The sequence below is a fragment of the Pagrus pagrus genome (assembly GCF_965226575.1).
Source record: "Pagrus pagrus genome assembly, chromosome: 2".
Classification (NCBI taxonomy): domain Eukaryota; kingdom Metazoa; phylum Chordata; class Actinopteri; order Spariformes; family Sparidae; genus Pagrus; species Pagrus pagrus.
This window is the reverse complement of record NC_140186.1, coordinates 34,416,714-34,435,843: the sequence shown is the minus strand read 5'-3', so window position 1 is coordinate 34,435,843 and position 19,130 is coordinate 34,416,714. Positions and strand designations below refer to the sequence as shown.

Below are 19,130 nucleotides of genomic sequence, written 5' to 3'. Positions count from 1 at the left end.
GCCTCATTCAAAGTATTTTCTGTAGTTTAGCGACTGACCACAGTACACAGACTGCTTCCTGTTTACAACTGCATGTTCATACCCAGTGTGCATGAATGGACATGAGACATGCTTTTCAGGTGTGTTGTATGGACACAGATTATTTCTGAAACAGTGCGAAGCGCTCATCCTGACGGAGATTTTTTTTTTTTTTTCAAAAATACCCGCATATGTATAGACTAGGCCTCACTCAGATCAAATGAATCCAGGCACCGCTAGAATTTAAAAAAAAAAACTCATCAACATGTGAGACACAAGATAGCATTGGTGAGCAACTCTGAGAGTCTGACAATCAGAAAGAGCGGGTAGGTTCAGTCTAACTGTAAAATAATTATAAATTAATAATTTGCACTCGCCACCTTTGTAGGGTTTTGGAGAAACATATTGGGCAAGGTTGCACAAGCCTCATTAAGCTTTTCACAAAAACGCAAAATAAATAAAGTACCTTGTTATAAGCACCTTCACCTAGAGACAGTTTCAACAGTCACAAAGTAAGAGCCTGAAACTATCAGTTTATTGAATCAAGAACCAACTTTGAATCGAGAATCATTTCTGAATCAAATCGTGGCACAAAGAATCATAATCTAATCGTGGATTCCAAGCCCTCGGCACAACAAGAGCTGTGATTGGTCAGTTGGGCTTTATGGGTTTTATCTAACAACTTTCTGATGGTAGCAGAGACTGATCAGAGCAAATACAGCACGCAGACAATCTTCTCCTTCTTCCTTATGCACATCTAACATCCCATCTCTGCCACACTGGAGAGACAACATAAACACAGCGACCATACAGAGTAGCACAAGAAACATGGCAAACTATCCAACCATCACTCCGTATCACAAAGTGAATGAAAGACAGTAAACACTAGGGGTCGACCAATATGGCTTTTTCAGGGCCGATACTGATTATGAGAAATCAAGGACACCAATGACCAAAATTTGGAACCGATATTAATTTGCAGGAAAAAAAAAAAAGAAGTATTCTTTGTCAAGTGTCTGAAGGGATTTTTTTAAGAATTCAAGACTCATTAATATTTTTGAATGGATTCAGAATTTGACTTGATGATGATTTGATTGTTGGTCCACAGAACCTACAAACACTTTGTTTACCTGCCATACTCCTACAATAGCATTGGCGATGAGGATGAGAAGGATGACAAAAGGTTCAACAAAGGCTGTGATTGTCCCCTCCCCTTCTTCGAACCAAGCCAGGGTCTATGAGACAGAAGACAAGACAGAGAGAGGTGAACATTTGTGTTCACTGTGGCTCTGTGTTAGTAACACTCCTTTCATTTGTGTCTATGGAGCAGGGTTAAACTAATGTAGCAGTTTACACAAATACACAGTCCATACAAACTACAAACTTGTTGATGGTTGTGATTACTTGTGTTTGTGAGTGTGTATGTGTTTGCGCATGGCTGTGCACACAGTTTGTTTCCTTACAAAGGAGATGCATGCAGCCAACAGTAAGATTCGAACTAAAAGGTCCTCAAACTGTTCCAGGACCAGCTCCCACAGTGACTTCCCTGCATCAAGACACCAAGGAACACAATGAGCAGCAGTAAAAAGCAAAAGAAAAGACAGACAGAAAGGGTACAATGAAAGTGATACATAGCTCACCTTCTTCAGCAGGCAGTTCTGTGAGTAAAGAGAGTAGAACGTAGATAGTAAAGAGAGAGGATGCAGAAGAGAAACACAATTATATCACCAACAGTGCTTTATACACTACAGTGCAGAGCAATGATCAGCTACTATTCCTTCCCCGACAACTTGGTGCATATGAGTTTGTTTTTTGGCAGCAGGACTAGAAGATATTGAGTTTGCTAATACTTGAACATAATACAGATTTAAATGATGAAAACAGAATATAAAATGGATATCATGATGCGTGACAACACTGTACAGTAAATGTGATGTGAATGATTTACTGAACATTTCATCAATACAGCTGTAGCAAAGTAGAAGCCTTTAAAACAACATTATGTAACAATTTTACCTTCAAATAACAGCTTCAAAATCATTTTAACGTTGCAGTGACTTGTAATGGAGTGAATGGTGTTTCTGTCTCAGCCATTCAGCCCCTCATCACTTGTTTCTGCACTATGTAACTATGGTGAGAGGGTAGCATATAGGTTACATCACTATCACAACAGCTTTGGGCCACTGGGAGGAGGGGGTTATCAGGGGGGTCTCATTTATAAACGTTGCGTACGCACAAAAGAAGGCACAATGTTTGGGATTTATAAAAAACAAACTTGACAGGAGAAGTGCGGCTCCCCACGAGACTCTGACCCATGCGTACATACATACACTGGAAAATTGAGAAACTGCGACTCCAATGGCAGAAGGGTAGAACAGCAGAAACAGTTTGAATTTGAACATTTTTCTCGCCTCAGATATGAGTTAATAGTTTCATATGTTTTTATCACCTGTTCGTTGTGCAGAACTGCTGGTGAGTTAATTCACTGTCAGTTACAATCAGGCTAATTTTAATGTTAATATCTTTCAGCGTGCAATTTAAGTAGAGATGTTCCGATACCATTTTTTCCCTCCCGATACCGATTCCGATACTTATGCTGTGGGTATCGGCCGACACGAGTACCGATACCGATACCAGTGTGTTATAGAAAACTATATATATCATACTACACCTGCATGACTGTGATATGATTATCAATGTGGTAAGGCCTGGCTCAGGTTAAACCCTTTGTAAAACATGAATGAATACAGCAAATGAAAGCCATTTATTTTTAAAAAGAATAGTATAAAGCCGAATTCAGCACAGAGCAGACAGGAAGTCAGACACGAAATAATAACATGACATCCGGTTAATTTTAAAAATAAAACACTCCGTGTTGATACAAGCACAAAAACCTCAAATAAGAGACAAATACGCGCTCTTCTTCTAATCCTTCAGTCGGGAACACTTCGTGTCATTGTGTTTATAACACATACATATAACTGCGGTCGTGCGTGATTATGTAATCATCGCGGGAATTCCTCGGTTTCGTAACTCCAGCTGTGGCGGACTCAAAACACAGCTGGTGGGGGTTGCCGGACGAGGACGACGGAGTCAAACGGTACCGGAGCCATAACGCAGCGGACACGTATCCGGTAGAATCTCGGAGCTAACGGAGCTAGGCTAATAAATTACGTGGTATCGGATCGGTGCCTGGACTCCAGTACTCGCCGATACCGATGCCGGCATTTTCGGCAGTATCGGAGGCATTTCCGATACTGGCATCGGAATCGGAACAACTCTAAATTTAAGTCACATAAAACAAGTCTTATTTCTCTTAACTCTAACCTGCTGACCGGTTGAAGTGTGGTGGAGGTGCCAAAAGAGAGAAAAGGAGAAAAAGAGCAACTACAAATATTAGAAACTGTCTCATTTGTTTGAGTAAATAAATGTTTGAACACATCTTAAAGTGTAACTCTCGCCAAAATGCAAGCTAGGCTTTTTTTGTGAATGTACCCCAGTCAAACCTTCGTGTAAAAGCATAATTACGACGTAAAAGCCACTTTTAAGATGTACCGTATTTTAGTTTTTGGGTCAAATCATTTTCAGTTGTGTGCTAGGGGCAGCTGTATGGTAGCATCAAAATCGCTATTTTTAAAACACTAAGAAGACTCGACACAACATGAAACTTTGCTCGTAGTATCACCAGGGTCTCTACACATGAACACGAGCATTGAGAACATTGTTTGTGTAGACACCTGCCCCTAGCACGCAATTAAAAATGATTTTGACCCGAAAACTAATAAATGGTACATCTATGAAGTGGCTTTTTTGTCGTAATTATGCTTTTACACGAAGGTTTGACTGGGGTACATTCACAAAAAAAGCCTAGGTTGCATTTTGGCGAGAGTTACACTTTAAATGTGTATGGTTAACTCTAATTCAAAACAAGGGAGTACAAATTCAGCTACCTGAGTCATGGTGCATCTTTCACAACTGTGTCCTGCTCCAGCCCCACTCCACTCAGGAGGGATTCTCTGCTATTCCTGCCAGTTTCTCATCAAGGGGGCAGAGCCGTATGTCCTCGATCCCCCACAGCTTGGCTTTGCACTTTTGGTGTCCACTTTTATGTCTGACAACTTCTTTTTTATTTCTGAGCCAGCAGTATTCACTGCATCTGCGACTGTCTAAACCTCCACAAAAAGACCTTTGATTTCACACTGTGTGAAATTCCCTTTTTTTTAAATCCCTTTTTCTTTGCGTTTCCTATGGTCAGATTCATGCAGTCAGTGTGAATCAATATAAATTTGGTGCGTTTCAATGAAACTGAAACTTGCAAAAGATGCACCACATCTCCAGTTGATTGTGAGTTATGAAGCGAAATCGGCGTAGGATGTGCACCGTTTTATAAATCAGAATATTTTTGACCATAACCTCTTTCTTTGCTTTGTCTGTACTCCACCTTTTGATGTGATTCCCACACACAGTTTTATAAATGAGGCCCAAGAACCAGAACCTGACGAGCAAGCAATGGAACCGGGCTCAGCAGCCTCTACGGACATCAGGTCAGAGGCGAGGGGACTGAAGAGGTCTGCCTAAACAGACTAAATAAACAAACTGTCTTTGTTTTCATGACTGAATAAACATAATCAATACTGTTTTACTTTGTTTATATGTGGCGGACCCTGCCACCTTTCTAGCTTCAATCAGTGTTCTGGGACTTTATTTTCCTCTGAGAACAGCTTGTTTATTCACCTACGGAAACAGTTTGTATTATTACCTCAATAATGTAATAAATATTATAATTCGAATTTCCTCTCCAGGACTACACAGTGCACAATATTTTTTCTTAACTATAATGTTGGTAATCATTAGTAATAATAATTGTAGCTATTTGAAAATCACAGGGTGACAATTAATAAATTGAAGATAAAAAGAAAAAAATGATTTCCATTTGTACCGTTGGGTCCCCATTTCTCCCTGTTCTTCTTCAGCTGCTCACAGCTCAGACCTGTAGACTCGTTTACACTGAAGAAGCCCAAAACCTCCTCCACCGTCTTAGTATGAGCATTATCCATCACTATGGAGAAAGCAGCAGAGAGAAGACAAGGCAATATCAATATCAATGTAAACAGTAAGATTCTTCAGCACCAAATTGACACAATCTCCAAGTCCCTTTTTTTTAAAAGAAACTTAAAGAGGCAGAAATAAAACTGAGAGAAAAGCAGTTCAATTCAAAATGTTCATAGCGTCTAAAATGATCATTATTTCCAATTAAACAAATGGAAGGTAGTGTCTGTAAGGTAGGTGATGATATTTTGAGGTTGAAGGTGCAAACATTTGTTTTTGTATTCAACATTTCATAGATTTTACTAAAAATATTTTCACATGCTTATTCTTATTGGTCCTATTTAATATATATGAGATGGAGCACACTGACTGGAGCTATTTTCAAAAAAGGCAGTGTGTCAGTATTTTCCACACTTGAAAGACAGCCTACTTCTTTAATGTGTTTCCTGGCACCTGCAATAAAAATTACACACTGTTGCAGCATTAGTTGGCTGGGGAATCAAATGTACTGTATAGCCAAGCAACCACACAAACTGGAACCCACAGAGTCAAACAGGCCCAAGAGACATGAATTACTATCCACAGGGTGTGAGCTGGCTCTGAAAAAACACCTCCCTGTGTTGCATTACATTAGACTATATTTATTTCTATGTTATTTAAGGCAGTGCTTCTCTTGGAGGCTGCTTGGCCTCAGACCTGCTTACGTGGCTCCAAGCTCCATTAAAAAATGTGACAATTTAACACTCTCTTGCCTCGTGACATATCAGAGGTACCTGATCGAACAAGGCTTAAGGCCTTTGAAAAAACAGGTAGGCACTCCGTCAATTCGGCCTATATCTAATGAGTTTTCACTTAGTCCAGCAATAATGTAACAGTAACAAATAATTTGCCTGTTATCCTCATAATCTCCTTCTACCACTATGGTCATGTGGACTAATTCAAAAACTTTTAACCCTATTTAAGTGCTTAATGGCAGATCGTCAATGCCGAATTTACCACAGGACCCCATGCTCAATGATTCGTAAAGGCCCTAAATCAGGTTCGAAGACATAGACCTTCAATTAGGTTAATTAATTCGCCCTAACCACTGATGCCAATTTTGCCATCTACAAAATACAGTATTGGGCGACCAACCCTGCATTCTGCACAGCAGCCAAACATGTTCAGAAATGGGCTGACTACGAAATAAGAACGATGACACTTCCGGCCATTTGATCAACGTTTGACGTAACATCTGTCGATACCTAGCAATGGTAACGTGTTGGTTACGTTAGATAACATTAGTTAGTCGCTGTTACGAATGGCCCAGCTAAGTCCTGGCTATATGGATGACATAACAGAACATTGTCTATGACATGTTGCTCACATCTGATGAGGTTTGCTAGCGATGTGATAAGGCTGCATAATGAACTGGTTATAAATGTGTGAAACGGCAGGTGAAAAATCACAACAGCGTAAAGCCTTCGAGCCAGAAGCTAGCGGATAGCTTCATGGATGTCTCTGTAGTTCACTTGCTAGCTAGCCACACAGCTAGCGTTACGGTACAACGTTAATCCTCCGGAGATGAACAGGTTGCTTACCGGAGCGGTTGGTTCCTGCCCGTGTGTCGTCTGTCCACTATCCCTCAGATTTAGGTAGACGGGATATATCACAGCACCATACGTATTGGACTTAATACCAAACAGTAACGAAAAGAAAGCAGCGAAAATATTTTGAATAAATAGTTTTTAAAAGACTATCTATCTTAGTTCTACCATAACAGCCGTTCATGAGTAAAAATCATCAGGACAATATTTCCATTGAGACAGAATGCGTTTCCCAAGTCGAAAAAATGTTGTCCGTTAAAAAAAAATTAAGGCTTACTTAAGGCAAATATTACTGTAAATATGGTTGAGTAGCAGTTTCTCCAGACAGAGCGGTATTATCACTCCTTATCCTGGCAGCAGGAGGGTCAGTAATATTCAGCCTGCAGACTTCAGCAGCCAATCAAATCAAGCTAGAGAATCACACAGACACTTCCTCTCCTACCTTTCAAAGCAAAGGCTTAACCTTCATAAATCCTACATGTCATGCCATGATCATCCCAATGTATATTTCATGACAATGATTCAGTCATAGTATATTGGAAAATTCCTTTTTTAATGGTCAACCAACGGGTAGCTGCCAGCTGTATTTCTTCTTCTAACATTAGCCGCTTCTAGGCTTATTTTAAATACAGGTCGTCTTACTTCCTGAACTATCGCGACTAACTCTGCCTACCTTGACCGTGCTGCACCGTGATGAACATGATTAGCGGAATTTGCCAGTGTAGGAGCCCGACGGTGGGAATAAACCAAAGAGCGGCCCAAGAATCAGACTGACGGAACAAATTAACAAATCAGCGTGTAGACTCATCTGAAATCCCGCCCATTGGAAGATTTACTACAGATACACCCGCCTCTTATCCCAGCTACCGAGCTCTCAGCCAATCAACGAGTAGTGCGTCTGCTGTCGCGCAACAGATCAACATGCGAACCAATCACCGTTGGGTTATGACTGTTTGACGACACTGCAGACCAATAGAAGTGCGCTGGATGCGGTTTACAGTGTAACGGGCAGCCTCGCCTCCCCCTGGTGTCCATCTGTCAGAGAGCTGTAGCTTGTAATACATTGTATACCAGAGGGGAGTAAATAATGTGAATGTGAATCTGTTTGTTATTTATGTCTCCTGTAGCATTTCATTTCTACAGTGTCAACAGCGTGCTAACCCCTCCCTCCAAATAACATCACAAGACGGTGTTTTGGTAGATTTCTTTATCAAAAACTTTAATAAAAGCTTATTGCGTAGAAGACAACATCATAGACCATACACAAAACAACCACAGGTACATGTTGTGTCATTCGTCTGTCTCCTTCCTGAAAAAGGGAACCTCCTATGTTGGTCTGTTGGAGAGATTCCTGCTTTTAGATATTTTAACCCTTTTTTATAAGGTTAAGAATAGAATGGAAATCACTCTGAGACACATTTGTGATTTAAGTCCACTTTTGTTGGTGTCTACGCTCCTTTCTTTCTTCCAATGTCTTCCTCACAAAGGATATTCGCTCCATAGGCTGAAAGACAAAGAACACAGTCATTACCAACAAACTGAGACAATCTCAAATCAAATCAAAAGCAGCATCTGTAAGAGTAAGGGCTAAATATCTTTCCACAGTGTCAACCATCAATGAACTTTGCCTAAATGAAAAATATAATTATGATTTACCGCTAATCTCTCTGATCATAGAATATTTCTGAATTAACCTTTCTTCACTGACGCTGATTGATACTATGGGCACATTAAGGTCGTACTAAGAAAGCATCAAGGTTTAATACTCAGCCTTAGCAAGAGTTGGATATCTTTTCTGATCACGCATGTCTGCCATGTATCTCAGCTGATGAATTAGGGGAACATTATTTACCTGTGGAGTTCACCCAAGGATGACTTACAGATTTACAAGTTGATTAATTTGCTCTCCTACAGAAATACAGAATGCACAATGTTTAAATGATAGTCCCCTTTTCATGAGTGAGTAGATTATGACTGAATTTTAATTTTTGGGCGAACTTTTCCTTTAAGGGTCATTGTAACTGATAATAATAATTGTGAAATATGGTCTGAGATGGTATTCATAAAGTGAAAATGTAACACTGATGCAACCATGAATATAACTGGTGTCCCTTTAGTTAACATAATGCATTTATGAGGTCATTGATTTGTGAGCTGTGTTGATACAATTTGAGGTCATATTGAAGAGAAATGAGTTATACTATAATTTGTATGAAACCCAGGGTCATAATAAATGATACTGTAATGTACATTTTCTCATATGAGCAATGTTGTAATCATATTGTTGATATGTTGCACAGAATGGGACTTACAAAATGTGACTGTCATGTAAGTTGTGACCCTGGTCCTTTACAGAAGCATTTCCATGCAAAGCTGCTCACAACCAAATCAGCTTCCTGTTATAGATCAGCCAAACAGCTGTTGTGTCATTTCTGTGCAAACCTTATTAGTGTGGCACTACTTCGGTCTCTGCGGTAGGTAAAGTTATTACAAACTAGCTTGAGGGCATTAAAGTGTCATCAAATGAGGTTACATGCACTCAAGTAACCTGCAGTGAAATGATGTAATTAATAACCCTTTTCCACTGGTCAAAAAATCCCACTCCCAGCATTTACACCTGGGTCAGTTGACTCTGCAGTAGACCCAGGTTTTTCAGGTAGACCCGGCTCAGCTTTGATCTAAACTATGACCCGGGTCAATAGGCTAAATTCCGCTGCGCAAAGTGATGACGCGTTATCAACATCAAGTGGTGGCGAGTAAATAAGGAAGGAATTTGGAATGCAGTCTATCCATGGATGTTTTATCACTAGAGACAGTGTTTGAGGTGGTGTTTTGAAGCCAAAAAAGCTCAACTTCCTCGCTGTAAAAAAAACCTGGATTGCAAATGTTATTGGCCCGAACGTCTCAAATTCTGACAGTGAAATGAGTCATTTTGCAGAGGTTGAGACGCCCAAAATAATGTATCCACCGTTTTACAGACGCTTCTTTCACAATGGGTCTGTTGTTGTTTTCTCTTCTGTTTCAACTGTTTCCAGCACATTGGTGACGTAAAAAGGGCACTTCAGTAACGTACAATGCAGCGCAGAAAGAAATCACAGACGGGCTGCTTTGCCTGTGGGAAGTGGGAATGGGTTGACCCGCATTTTAAAAACCTGTGTAGACCTGCTAATTTTGGTGGAAAAGCAGTATAAGGGTAGGTACAGAGGAAATCTGGTTTCGATGACCAGGCTAAATTAGGGAGACCTGAGTTCTTGGCCATGTATACAAATAAAATAAAAGGAGACACCATTTAACACAGTGGTGATCGACACCCTAAATGTGTCTATTGCAATAACCTGATTCCTCTGATTTACATAGATGATAACATATTGAGTATAGGAGTTCCAGGACAGGGGAACAGGGGATGTGTGTTTTCCTCCTCGGCCAAAGTTGTTAACAGCCCTTTTCACACAGAGTCGCCGCATTATCTCAGCAGCGGCGGTTCTCCAATTCTCCACTGTTGTTTGTTCACACAGAGCCAAGCAACTCCGGCATAACGACGAACCAGTGTGTACTTCATACAGCAAGCCGGCGCTGCTGATCCAAAAGAGGCGTGACGGTACACGTCATGATGATGACGTCTGTGTTTTCTTCAACATGTTTCCCCCGGTGTCCTCCTGTTAATCTAAACATGTACCCACTGACTGTTTATAATCATATGGATGCTGTTATAATGTGTTGTGATTGAGATCCTGACCCACCAAACATCCTGGAAAGTGACAAAGTTACGTTTTTCGCTCTAAATTACATAATTGCATAATCGCCATCAGTAAACAGGACGCTCTCTGACTCTCTCACTCGCGGGGAGGGATGCTGTTTTCTGGGGGAAAGTTCACTGAAGTCTTGGTCGGGAGGGCTGACCGTCACCATGAGACAGTAACTACAGCAACACAATAGTGGAAGGAGACAAACACATGGTGAGTTAAAGTTTTCTGCCGGGGACAGACGCTGTTTTTCGGGCAGAAATGTGACGAAGAGTCGGTCGGACAGGCAGGAGGACAGACACTTCTCCACGTATAACTGCTGTATTTTTTTCCTTACATAAGTTGCCACAGACACTACCAGTTACTATGATACTGTTGTTTGGCCCTGTAACGTTGCTTTGTGGGACATTTCTCTTTATTTTGTTGAGTGGAGGATCTGTTTAGTTATCAGACTGTCAGACCGACACGCCCCCGCTCCGCACCGCCAGCTTATCCATTCACACAGGTTCTGTTCACCAATACTGCGCCTCTGATGCTACCTCTGATGCTACCTCTGATGCTGCCTCTGATGCTACCTCTGATGCTACCTCTGATGCTGCCTCTGATGCTACCTCTGATGCTACCTCTGATGCTGCCTCTGATGCTACCTCTGATGCTATCTCTGATGCTACCTCCAATGCTACCTCTGATGCTGCCTCTGATGCTACATCTGATGCTACCTCTGATGCTACCTCTAATGCTACCTCTGATGCTATCTCTGATGCTATCTCTGATGCTACCTCTGATGCTACCTCTGATGCTACCTCCAATGCTACCTCTGATGCTGCCTCTGATGCTACCTCTGATGCTACCTCTGATGCTACCTCTAATGCTACCTCTGATGCTATCTCTGATGCTATCTCTGATGCTACCTCTGATGCTGCCTCTGATGCTACATCTGATGCTACCTCTGATGCTGCCTCTGATGCTATCTCTGATGCTATCTCTGATGCTACCTCTGATGCTGCCTCTGATGCTGCCTCTGATGCTACATCTGATGCTACCTCTGATGCTACCTCTGATGCTACATCTGATGCTACCTCTGATGCTACCTCTGATGCTGCCTCTGATGCTACCTCTGATGCTACCTCTGATGCTACCTCCTGACGCGCATCAGAGGCGCAGCTAAATTTCACCCCTCACTGCATCTGCGACTTTCACAGGGAGGAGGATGTGGAGAATTGGTGCAGGATCCCGGCACTCAAAGGGCAGTGTGAATGGGGCTACTGCTTCACCGCTTCACTTTCAGTAGTAATGACACAGGGAGACTACATTTAGGTTACTGCTAAACTACAAACCTACTGCTAACTGCCCTTTTTCTCAAGTCACTCTGCTGCACAATGTCACACACTCACCGCTCACTCACTCACTCTTGCTCTACCATGCAAACCTTACATGTTGTGTCATGTTAAGTTACTGCTGGTGAAAACCCAGAATTTCCTCATTTTGCTGCTTCATATCAAAAGATTTTTAAATGAATAAATAACGGAGGACTTCTATTGTGAAGAATTTATAGGAAATGAAACGCGTTTGCCACTGAATTAATAAAGCTTTGGAAGGGGACTTTTTGACAGTACTGCGAGGAGGAGGACTGATTACAGCTGTTCCTTTGTCCACTACACAAGAGAAGCACTTCATTAGTTGAAGACAAACCTTCAAGCAGGTAGCCCTGTTGTAATGGAAATGCAAGTCAAACCGAGTTGAGCCAGACCCGGCAGATGTAATGGAAAAATGCTGTGTGTGTGTGTATGTTACCTCAGGTTGTACTCGGAGTCAGTGTGTGTTTGCGACAACAGCCATCTGATCTCCTCAGGTGGGTTCAGACCATGAAGTTTTGCTCTCTCCCATCTCTGCAGCCTGCTGATACCTGAAAGAGAAAGGTGATGTGAGGCGATGATTCCGTGTTTTAACACCACTACAACTTTTCACAAAGTAATGCAGGAAAACTGCAACAACACTGATTTGTGCACCAAGATGTCAGTGGAGGAAACACGGACTGTAAAAAACATGACATAGTGCAAACAGACACAGATTTGTGAAGCATGAACCTTTACAGCTTGGAGTTCAGCTGACCTTTTTGAGTCACTCGAGTCAGGCTGGTTGTAGTTGTCATTAGGGATGCAACAATTATATATTTTGATAGAAAAATCCTGATTTCGTGATTATAATGCAATCATTTCTTTTTTTAAAAATCATTGTCGTATTTTGACCCCACAATATGTCTTTGTTGGCCTTAGTTTTAACGGTTTCTGTCTTTCAAAAATGAAATCCTATAGTAATCAAATAATGAAGTAAATATGAGGCGTTAGACCTTTTTGGCAGGTTTTGCAGATTGGATGTCCATCTTTTTCATTCGCTCAGTATCGAAAAAGCCCCCACACCGGTGAAAACAAAAGCTTCGTTGTGTTTTGGTTCCGCCTGCAGTCTGTCAGTTGTGCTGGCAATTTTTTAAAATATTTTTTAAAATTTTACTCACTGTACATCGTACAATGTACCATACGACCTAGATGTGTTTTGGCCTACAGAACAAGTTGTAAACAAGACTGACACATTATCACTGTACAAAGTTGACATGGTGAAGTTATTCGCAAACATAAAACATTCAACAGACACAGAGCAACTTGAGCATTTAATTGCAAGTCTAATATTCTTGCAGCTAACTTTGTTGTCAGTCATTTGGTACTGGACAAGCAGCTAACAGCTGCCTGTTGAGGATGGAAACAAGGCTGACGTCAGAAGGAAGGCTGAACCCAACAGTGAAGCTTGTAAATCTTGCAAAACACAACTTTTTGGCTTTCTTTTATCATCCTGAAGTAAATACTGATTGCACAGCATAATGGCTATAGAGCAATGACACTGTCCACATATAGATTAGTTCCCTATAGACCTCACTTTTACTATGCTATTCAGTTGGCCAATGGGTTAAATTTTTCAAAGAAAAATAAAGGTCCAAGTATTACGGCACAAAAGGAATTGCATCTGCCATTGCACAACCAAAACAGGAAGAGGCACTGTTGACACACGTGGACAACTTTGACTACTCAGAGTTTTTCATCCTGTACCAGATACTGTACTTTACAATGTGTGCATGTGTAGGAAGGTTACCTGTGCATGGCCCAAATCTCCAGTCCAGATCAAACTGTCTGAGCTTCTGCAGCTCCTTCTCTCGGACCGTTTCAGTTTCAGCCTCTGCTCCAAGACAGAATTCAATCACAACTATTTAGTGTCAGAGAACTCGAACACTGGTCTGACATTGATTATATTCAACTGAAATCAATGAAAATAAAATTCAATTTAAAATTATAAATCAAACATTCTTCTTTATTTCACAAACACTTTTTTACAACAAAAAAAATACTTCTACTAACCAATAATTTTCAGTAACTTCCAAAGTAAGTAAACAGTGCATTATTAATATACTATGACATCAAGAATTTTACAGGGTCGTACGATATGGACCTGGAACTGAAGGTAACACCAAGTAAAATATGAAAAATATATCTGAAAATATGAATATAACATTTTTTTTTGCTGTTTCAGAATCTGTAATGCTGGGATTTGTAGTTCATTGACTGTTGTTGACTGAAGTGATGCTGCAAACAATGAATTTCTGTTCCACAGAGTGCCGACTACAGTTTTTCTCGATTGTTTACACACACTTTCTGAAAGCATGCCTCATACTCTCAGAACTCTACACACAAATCAAAAAACACACACACAATGGGCAAAACCCCTCACTTCTCCTGCAAAATGAAACTTTACATTCAAAACAATGTTATTTCTTCTCAAAATGATATTTTGTTTTCAAATGACACACAAACCATCATATGAATAGACATTTATAAGAACCAGTTGAACTCTGATGTGCTCAATGTAAAACACTAAGATGAATGGAAAACACTTCTTCTCCATTCATCATTCACCTTTTTTGTTCAGTGTTACACTTACTACAGACAGTGCATACATAAGTGTGTTGTAAAATATTTTAGAATATTGTTTTTATACTCAGAACACACAAATACACAGTAACAAATATATTTTATTTTTTTTACATCCCAACCAACACAAAGTTGCACATACAGTGGTCGACATAAAAAACAACAGAAGAATTTGCAGTTACAGTAAAAAAAACAAAAAACTATGCTGCATCCTCTCTTCTGTTTCGGTCGGGCCACAGCAGCTCATCCACATTGCATCATCATGTTGCCCTTTTATGCTAAAGCTCTGATTGCTAATTGTAAAACTGTGTGACAGGTGTTTGCCCATGTGATGAGTCAGTGTGCATAGTAGGGCAATAAACTTTAGAGTTTTGAATAACAGTGTGTTCCTTGTGAAAACAAGAGATTTTCTCCATGGAAATTGTGCCAAATGCAGAGAATTCTGCGTAGTGTTCTGAAAAAAGTGTGTTTTAGAACTGCAATTTGAGCGTAAAGCAGGAATTGTGCTTGTAGTTTAGCAGAATTGGTTCAGGGGGTTGGTGCACAAGTTTCATGTTGAGGTCATTGTGTCTCAAGTACCAGTAATTGTGTGTAAACAATTGAGAAAAACTGTAAATACAATGCAGAACCCAGCTGAAACATGACCACTACAAACACTGCTCACCTCTCTGTGGTGGAGGAGGAGAAGGCGTCTTCTCTCGTTTACCACCTCGCCTTGCTTTCTTCACCACCTTGAAGGAATCAGTTATCAGCCTGCGCTTGGTTGTCATGCTGTCTGATCTAGAACATACAAACACACATAGACTTTACTGTAGGCTTTACATTACTGATCGCGGGGCCTACAGTTTTTTCCAATTGCTGGAACCCAATTTTGCAAACTAGGCTGGTTTTATCAAAGTACTTAACACAATTCACAAAACCACACAGCCAAACTGCAAAATACTCACATATCCTGCAAAATGAAGCACTGCAACCAAAACTGCATATAGCATTATCAAAATCAAACTTTTGCACCAAATGGCACACACTTCATTCATATTACCAGATTTTTGTCTAACCAACTACACACTGTTGGGCATAATGAAAAGCACTCTCATCTTTAGTATGCTTTGTCATAATACTAAAATAGTTCAAATTGTAGAGAATTCTTCAGATTGTTCACATGCACAGAAATATTTGCAGATACACACCATTTATTTTTTTATTTTTCACCAAACAAGTCAGTGCAACATATGCACAGCAGATATATTTACATTGGAGTGAACAAAAATATGCTCACAAAACAGTAAACTGAAAAAGAAAATTGCAGAAGAAAATTTGGAAAAAAAAGAGGCAAGAAAAATAATTAGGCAGCATCTTGCCGGACAGCTGGGTCTGGCCACAACGCCTCATCCACATCACAGGCAATATCTTCCCTTGCCAGACATCGAGGGAAGAAGCGCCTTGAGTGCCTTATCCATCGCTACAATTGTTTGGCTAGGTGGCACATATATTGGCCAATTAGCTCATGTAGTGTCATTTTGAATGGCAGTGTTTTGAAATGGCAAACATGTGATTTTATGTCAGATTGTTGTGTCTTACGCAGAGAACCGTGTTCAGTGCATTTAAGAAGTAGTGCCAGAAGTGACAATTTCATCAAAAGGTGTGATGACTTGTACTTTCAACTCAATGTCTCTAAGACAAAAGAGATGTTAATTGATTTTTGTACAAACTCGCATGCTATAGCACCAACTTTTATCAATGGCATAGCTGTGGAGTCAGAAAGTCAATATAGGTACCTCAGCACCATCCTGGATGATTAACTGATTGTTGAGTCCATCTACAAAAAGGCCAAGACTGTTTTATGTGAGAACGCTGAGGTGTTTTAATGTCGACAAATCGCTAATAAAATTGCTTCGTTCATCTTTTATCAAATAGCTTAAAACTTTTACGATGATGTAGGGTTGTCACAAGAACCGATACTTCGGTACCAATTCGATGCCGACATGAAAAAAATAATACGATACTTGCTTTTTTCTGGTAACGTCAGAACTGAATATACAACTTTTCACTCGGCGAGCCGTGTCGATTCTTGGCAGACTGACGGGGGCAGTATACGCGTGTGAGCAGCACAGAGCAGTCAGCGGCGCTGAAGAAGGAAACCTGCCGTCTTAGAAAAAATGGCTTCAGCAAGTGAGAGTGAAAGCACAACACGTCGGCTCGTCGACAAGACAGGTACTAAGAGTCGCGTGTGGAAATATTTTGCATTCGAGGCGGATGAATACGGAGCAATTCTAGACTCAAACAAGCCGACATGCAAACAGTGCCTCAGAAGTTTTCAAACGAAAGGAGGAAGCACGTCAAACATGGCCAAACACCTCAAAGACAGGCACCCCGACTTGTTTAGAGAATTCAAGTGAGTTTCGAGTGAGTTTCCGTTTACTATCACTGTTGTGTCACGTCATACGTTAACCCGAATATGCCTACGTTCCGTCATCTGGGCATGAGAGTCAGCTGGGGCGCAGGCTTCTACTCTCTCGCTCAGTCGCTCCCTCATGTAGATGTTTACGTAATGTAACGGTACGGTCTTCGTCATTATACGTAAGGCGACATGATGAGATACTGTCTGACAGTCTCTTACCTTATGTTATTTAAACTAAAAGTACCTTTTGGCAGTTGGCAGCTGGTACTGCAATTTAAATTCTGTGCAAAAAGATGTTGAAGCACAGTGGTGTTAAATACTTGACAGTTTGAAGCAGTTTTCAATAAATTAGTGAATTTAAAAGTACATGGGTTCTGTTGTTTTTTTTTAAATTGTGGTATCGAATTAGTATCGAGAATCGTGGAAATTCACAGGTATTGGTATCGACTACTGAAATTCTGGTATCGTGACAACCCTACGATGATGTGTTGGTTTGGTTTCCTTAGCATGGTGAACAAAATGATGCTGGCAAAATGTGATACTGCCATCACTAACTTGAATGATCTTGGCCATGTTTATTGAAGCAGAGCCACTCGGCCATGTTGGCAGACCCTCATCACCCTCTCCATGCAGAGTTTCCACTCCTGCCATCAAGGCGGAGGTATACTCTCCTGAGGAGGGTCAATACAAACAGACATTTGTTCCAGCAGATGTTGAGGTTTGCTATTGCGCTAAACAAAGGACTGATGCACTCTTAGAGCATTACAGTATTTTTATGATGATCTCCTGTATTTTATATGTATTGTGTTTATTGTATTGTTTTAGGATGATGTCTACTGGTTGTGTTGACTACTGCTGCAGACCAAATTGACCCTTGGGGATAATAAAGACTTTCCAATTCCAATTCCAAAGGCAGTTGTAAAGGTGACAATGTCATGTTTTAGTATTACTGAAATATGTTGGAAGGTGAACCAACCAAAGTCCAGATGTTTCCTCTTAAGTCATGGAAATTACTGTGAATTTCTTCTGAAACAAAATCATTCACATTCAACAATGCTGTGTGTGTTGTGTGTTGTGAGTGCTGTATGTGATGTGTTGTGTGCTGTGTGTGTTGTGTGCTGTATGTGTTGTGTGCTGTATGTGTTGTGTGCTGTGTGTGCTGTGTGTGTTGTGTGCAGGGTGTTGTGTGTGCTGTATGTGTTGTGTGCTGTATGTGTTGTGTGGTGAGTGCTGTATGTGTTGTGTGCTGTATGTGTTGTGTGGTGAGTGCTGTATGTGTTGTGTGCTGTATGTGTTGTGTGGTGAGTGCTGTCTGTGTTGTGTGCTGTATGTGTTGTGTGGTGAGTGCTGTATGTGTTGTGTGCTGTATGTGTTGTGTGGTGAGTGCTGTCTGTGTTGTGTGTGCTGTGTGAACATGTCCTGACAGAGGCTGTACTGTGTCTGCGCTTCCCTTCCACAATAACCCAGCAGTGAGAGCAGCAGTAGGGTCAGCCCTGGAGCTCAGTAACAGTGACACTTCTCAAACATGATTCATGTGTTTCAGTAACTTGTAGCCACAAACTGTTCACTTCAAATAACGCATGCTGCATTCTCATACGGTCACAGCAGATTCAATGTTTACCCACTAAACCAAACTAAATGGAACACTGCAGTGAGAGTGAGAGTGAGCGGCCCTGAGGCCCCTCGCTCCTCTCCGGACACTCCCTTCTCCTTCCTGAGCGGACCGGAGCCGTTCAAAACGCGTTAAGCAGTAGTAACAACTGTAGTCACCTGTTAATAACGATAGTCTATTACATTTCATACGACGTTACCTATGTAAAGTAGACAGAAGAGAAACAGTATGCCTCATGTTACTTATCGATAATAAAAGCTGCAGGAAGTAATCAGAGTTTCATAATGAGCTCGAGGCAGAACATGGAGGTGTTGCAGCGCGTGCAGCTTCATGTTTCAGTGTGAACAACTTACCTCGTTATTCACAGAACACCTGCTCTGTCACGATATGTCCTCTGCATTCAGTCTGCAGCCTAACCGAACCTAACCCAGACACTCGACCAAAACAATGACGACGATGATGATGATGATGATGATGACGCTGTCTTCTTCTGTCTCTTCTATAGACTCCTGGGCTCCTTTGCTGCCGCCTGTCGTTTGCTGTGCACATTACACATTGGTGTTTGTAGCTCCCTAACCTCAGTAGGGTGATTTATGTCTGATTTGGTCGTGTGAGCATTTACAATAACTGTTATTATAGCAGCACTATATCTAAGACTATTTTTGAGTTTAATAAGTCTGCATTTAACAACAGACGTTGGTTACGGTGAGGCATCCATGTTTTAGTTTGGTTTACATTTACTTC

The 19,130-nt window shown here is 40.9% G+C and overlaps 2 protein-coding genes across 2 annotated transcripts in view; both read right to left on the bottom strand.

The window, feature by feature from the left end:
* The window catches only part of LOC311263441 (sarcoplasmic/endoplasmic reticulum calcium ATPase 2), a 33,510-nt gene extending 26,441 nt beyond the window's left edge, over positions 1–7,069 (bottom strand). The window contains exons 1-5 of the mRNA XM_084363511.1: positions 6,648–7,069; positions 4,958–5,077; positions 1,659–1,676; positions 1,482–1,564; positions 1,149–1,253 (exon numbers count right to left, since the gene is read on the bottom strand). Coding sequence (XP_084219637.1) covers positions 1,149–1,253; positions 1,482–1,564; positions 1,659–1,676; positions 4,958–5,075 — 324 coding nt within the window. The 5' untranslated portion in view covers positions 5,076–5,077; positions 6,648–7,069. The remainder of the gene's footprint in view (positions 1–1,148; positions 1,254–1,481; positions 1,565–1,658; positions 1,677–4,957; positions 5,078–6,647) is intronic.
* Positions 7,070–7,851: 782 nt separating this feature from the next.
* Positions 7,852–18,858, bottom strand: pold4 (DNA polymerase delta 4, accessory subunit). The gene is made up of 5 exons (XM_084372886.1): positions 18,740–18,858; positions 15,038–15,153; positions 13,541–13,624; positions 12,191–12,302; positions 7,852–8,157 (listed from the first exon to the last, which is right to left on the bottom strand). Exons 2-5 carry the CDS (start codon positions 15,141–15,143, stop codon positions 8,133–8,135), a joined length of 327 nt encoding a protein of 108 aa, XP_084229012.1. The 5' UTR covers positions 15,144–15,153; positions 18,740–18,858; the 3' UTR covers positions 7,852–8,132.
* Between the last annotated feature and the right edge of the window lie 272 nt (positions 18,859–19,130).

Bases quoted from the DNA above. Each gene is read 5' to 3' on its own strand.
- pold4 (XM_084372886.1), bottom strand. From the start codon at position 15,143: ATGACAACCAAGCGCAGGCTGATAACTGATTCCTTCAAGGTGGTGAAG. The intron at 13,625-15,037 runs GTGAGCAGTGTT...GTCTTGGAGCAG, and splicing joins TCCTCCTCCACCACAGAGAG to AGGCTGAAACTGAAACGGTC. The intron at 12,303-13,540 runs GTAACCTTCCTA...TTTCTCTTTCAG, and splicing joins GAGATTTGGGCCATGCACAG to GTATCAGCAGGCTGCAGAGA.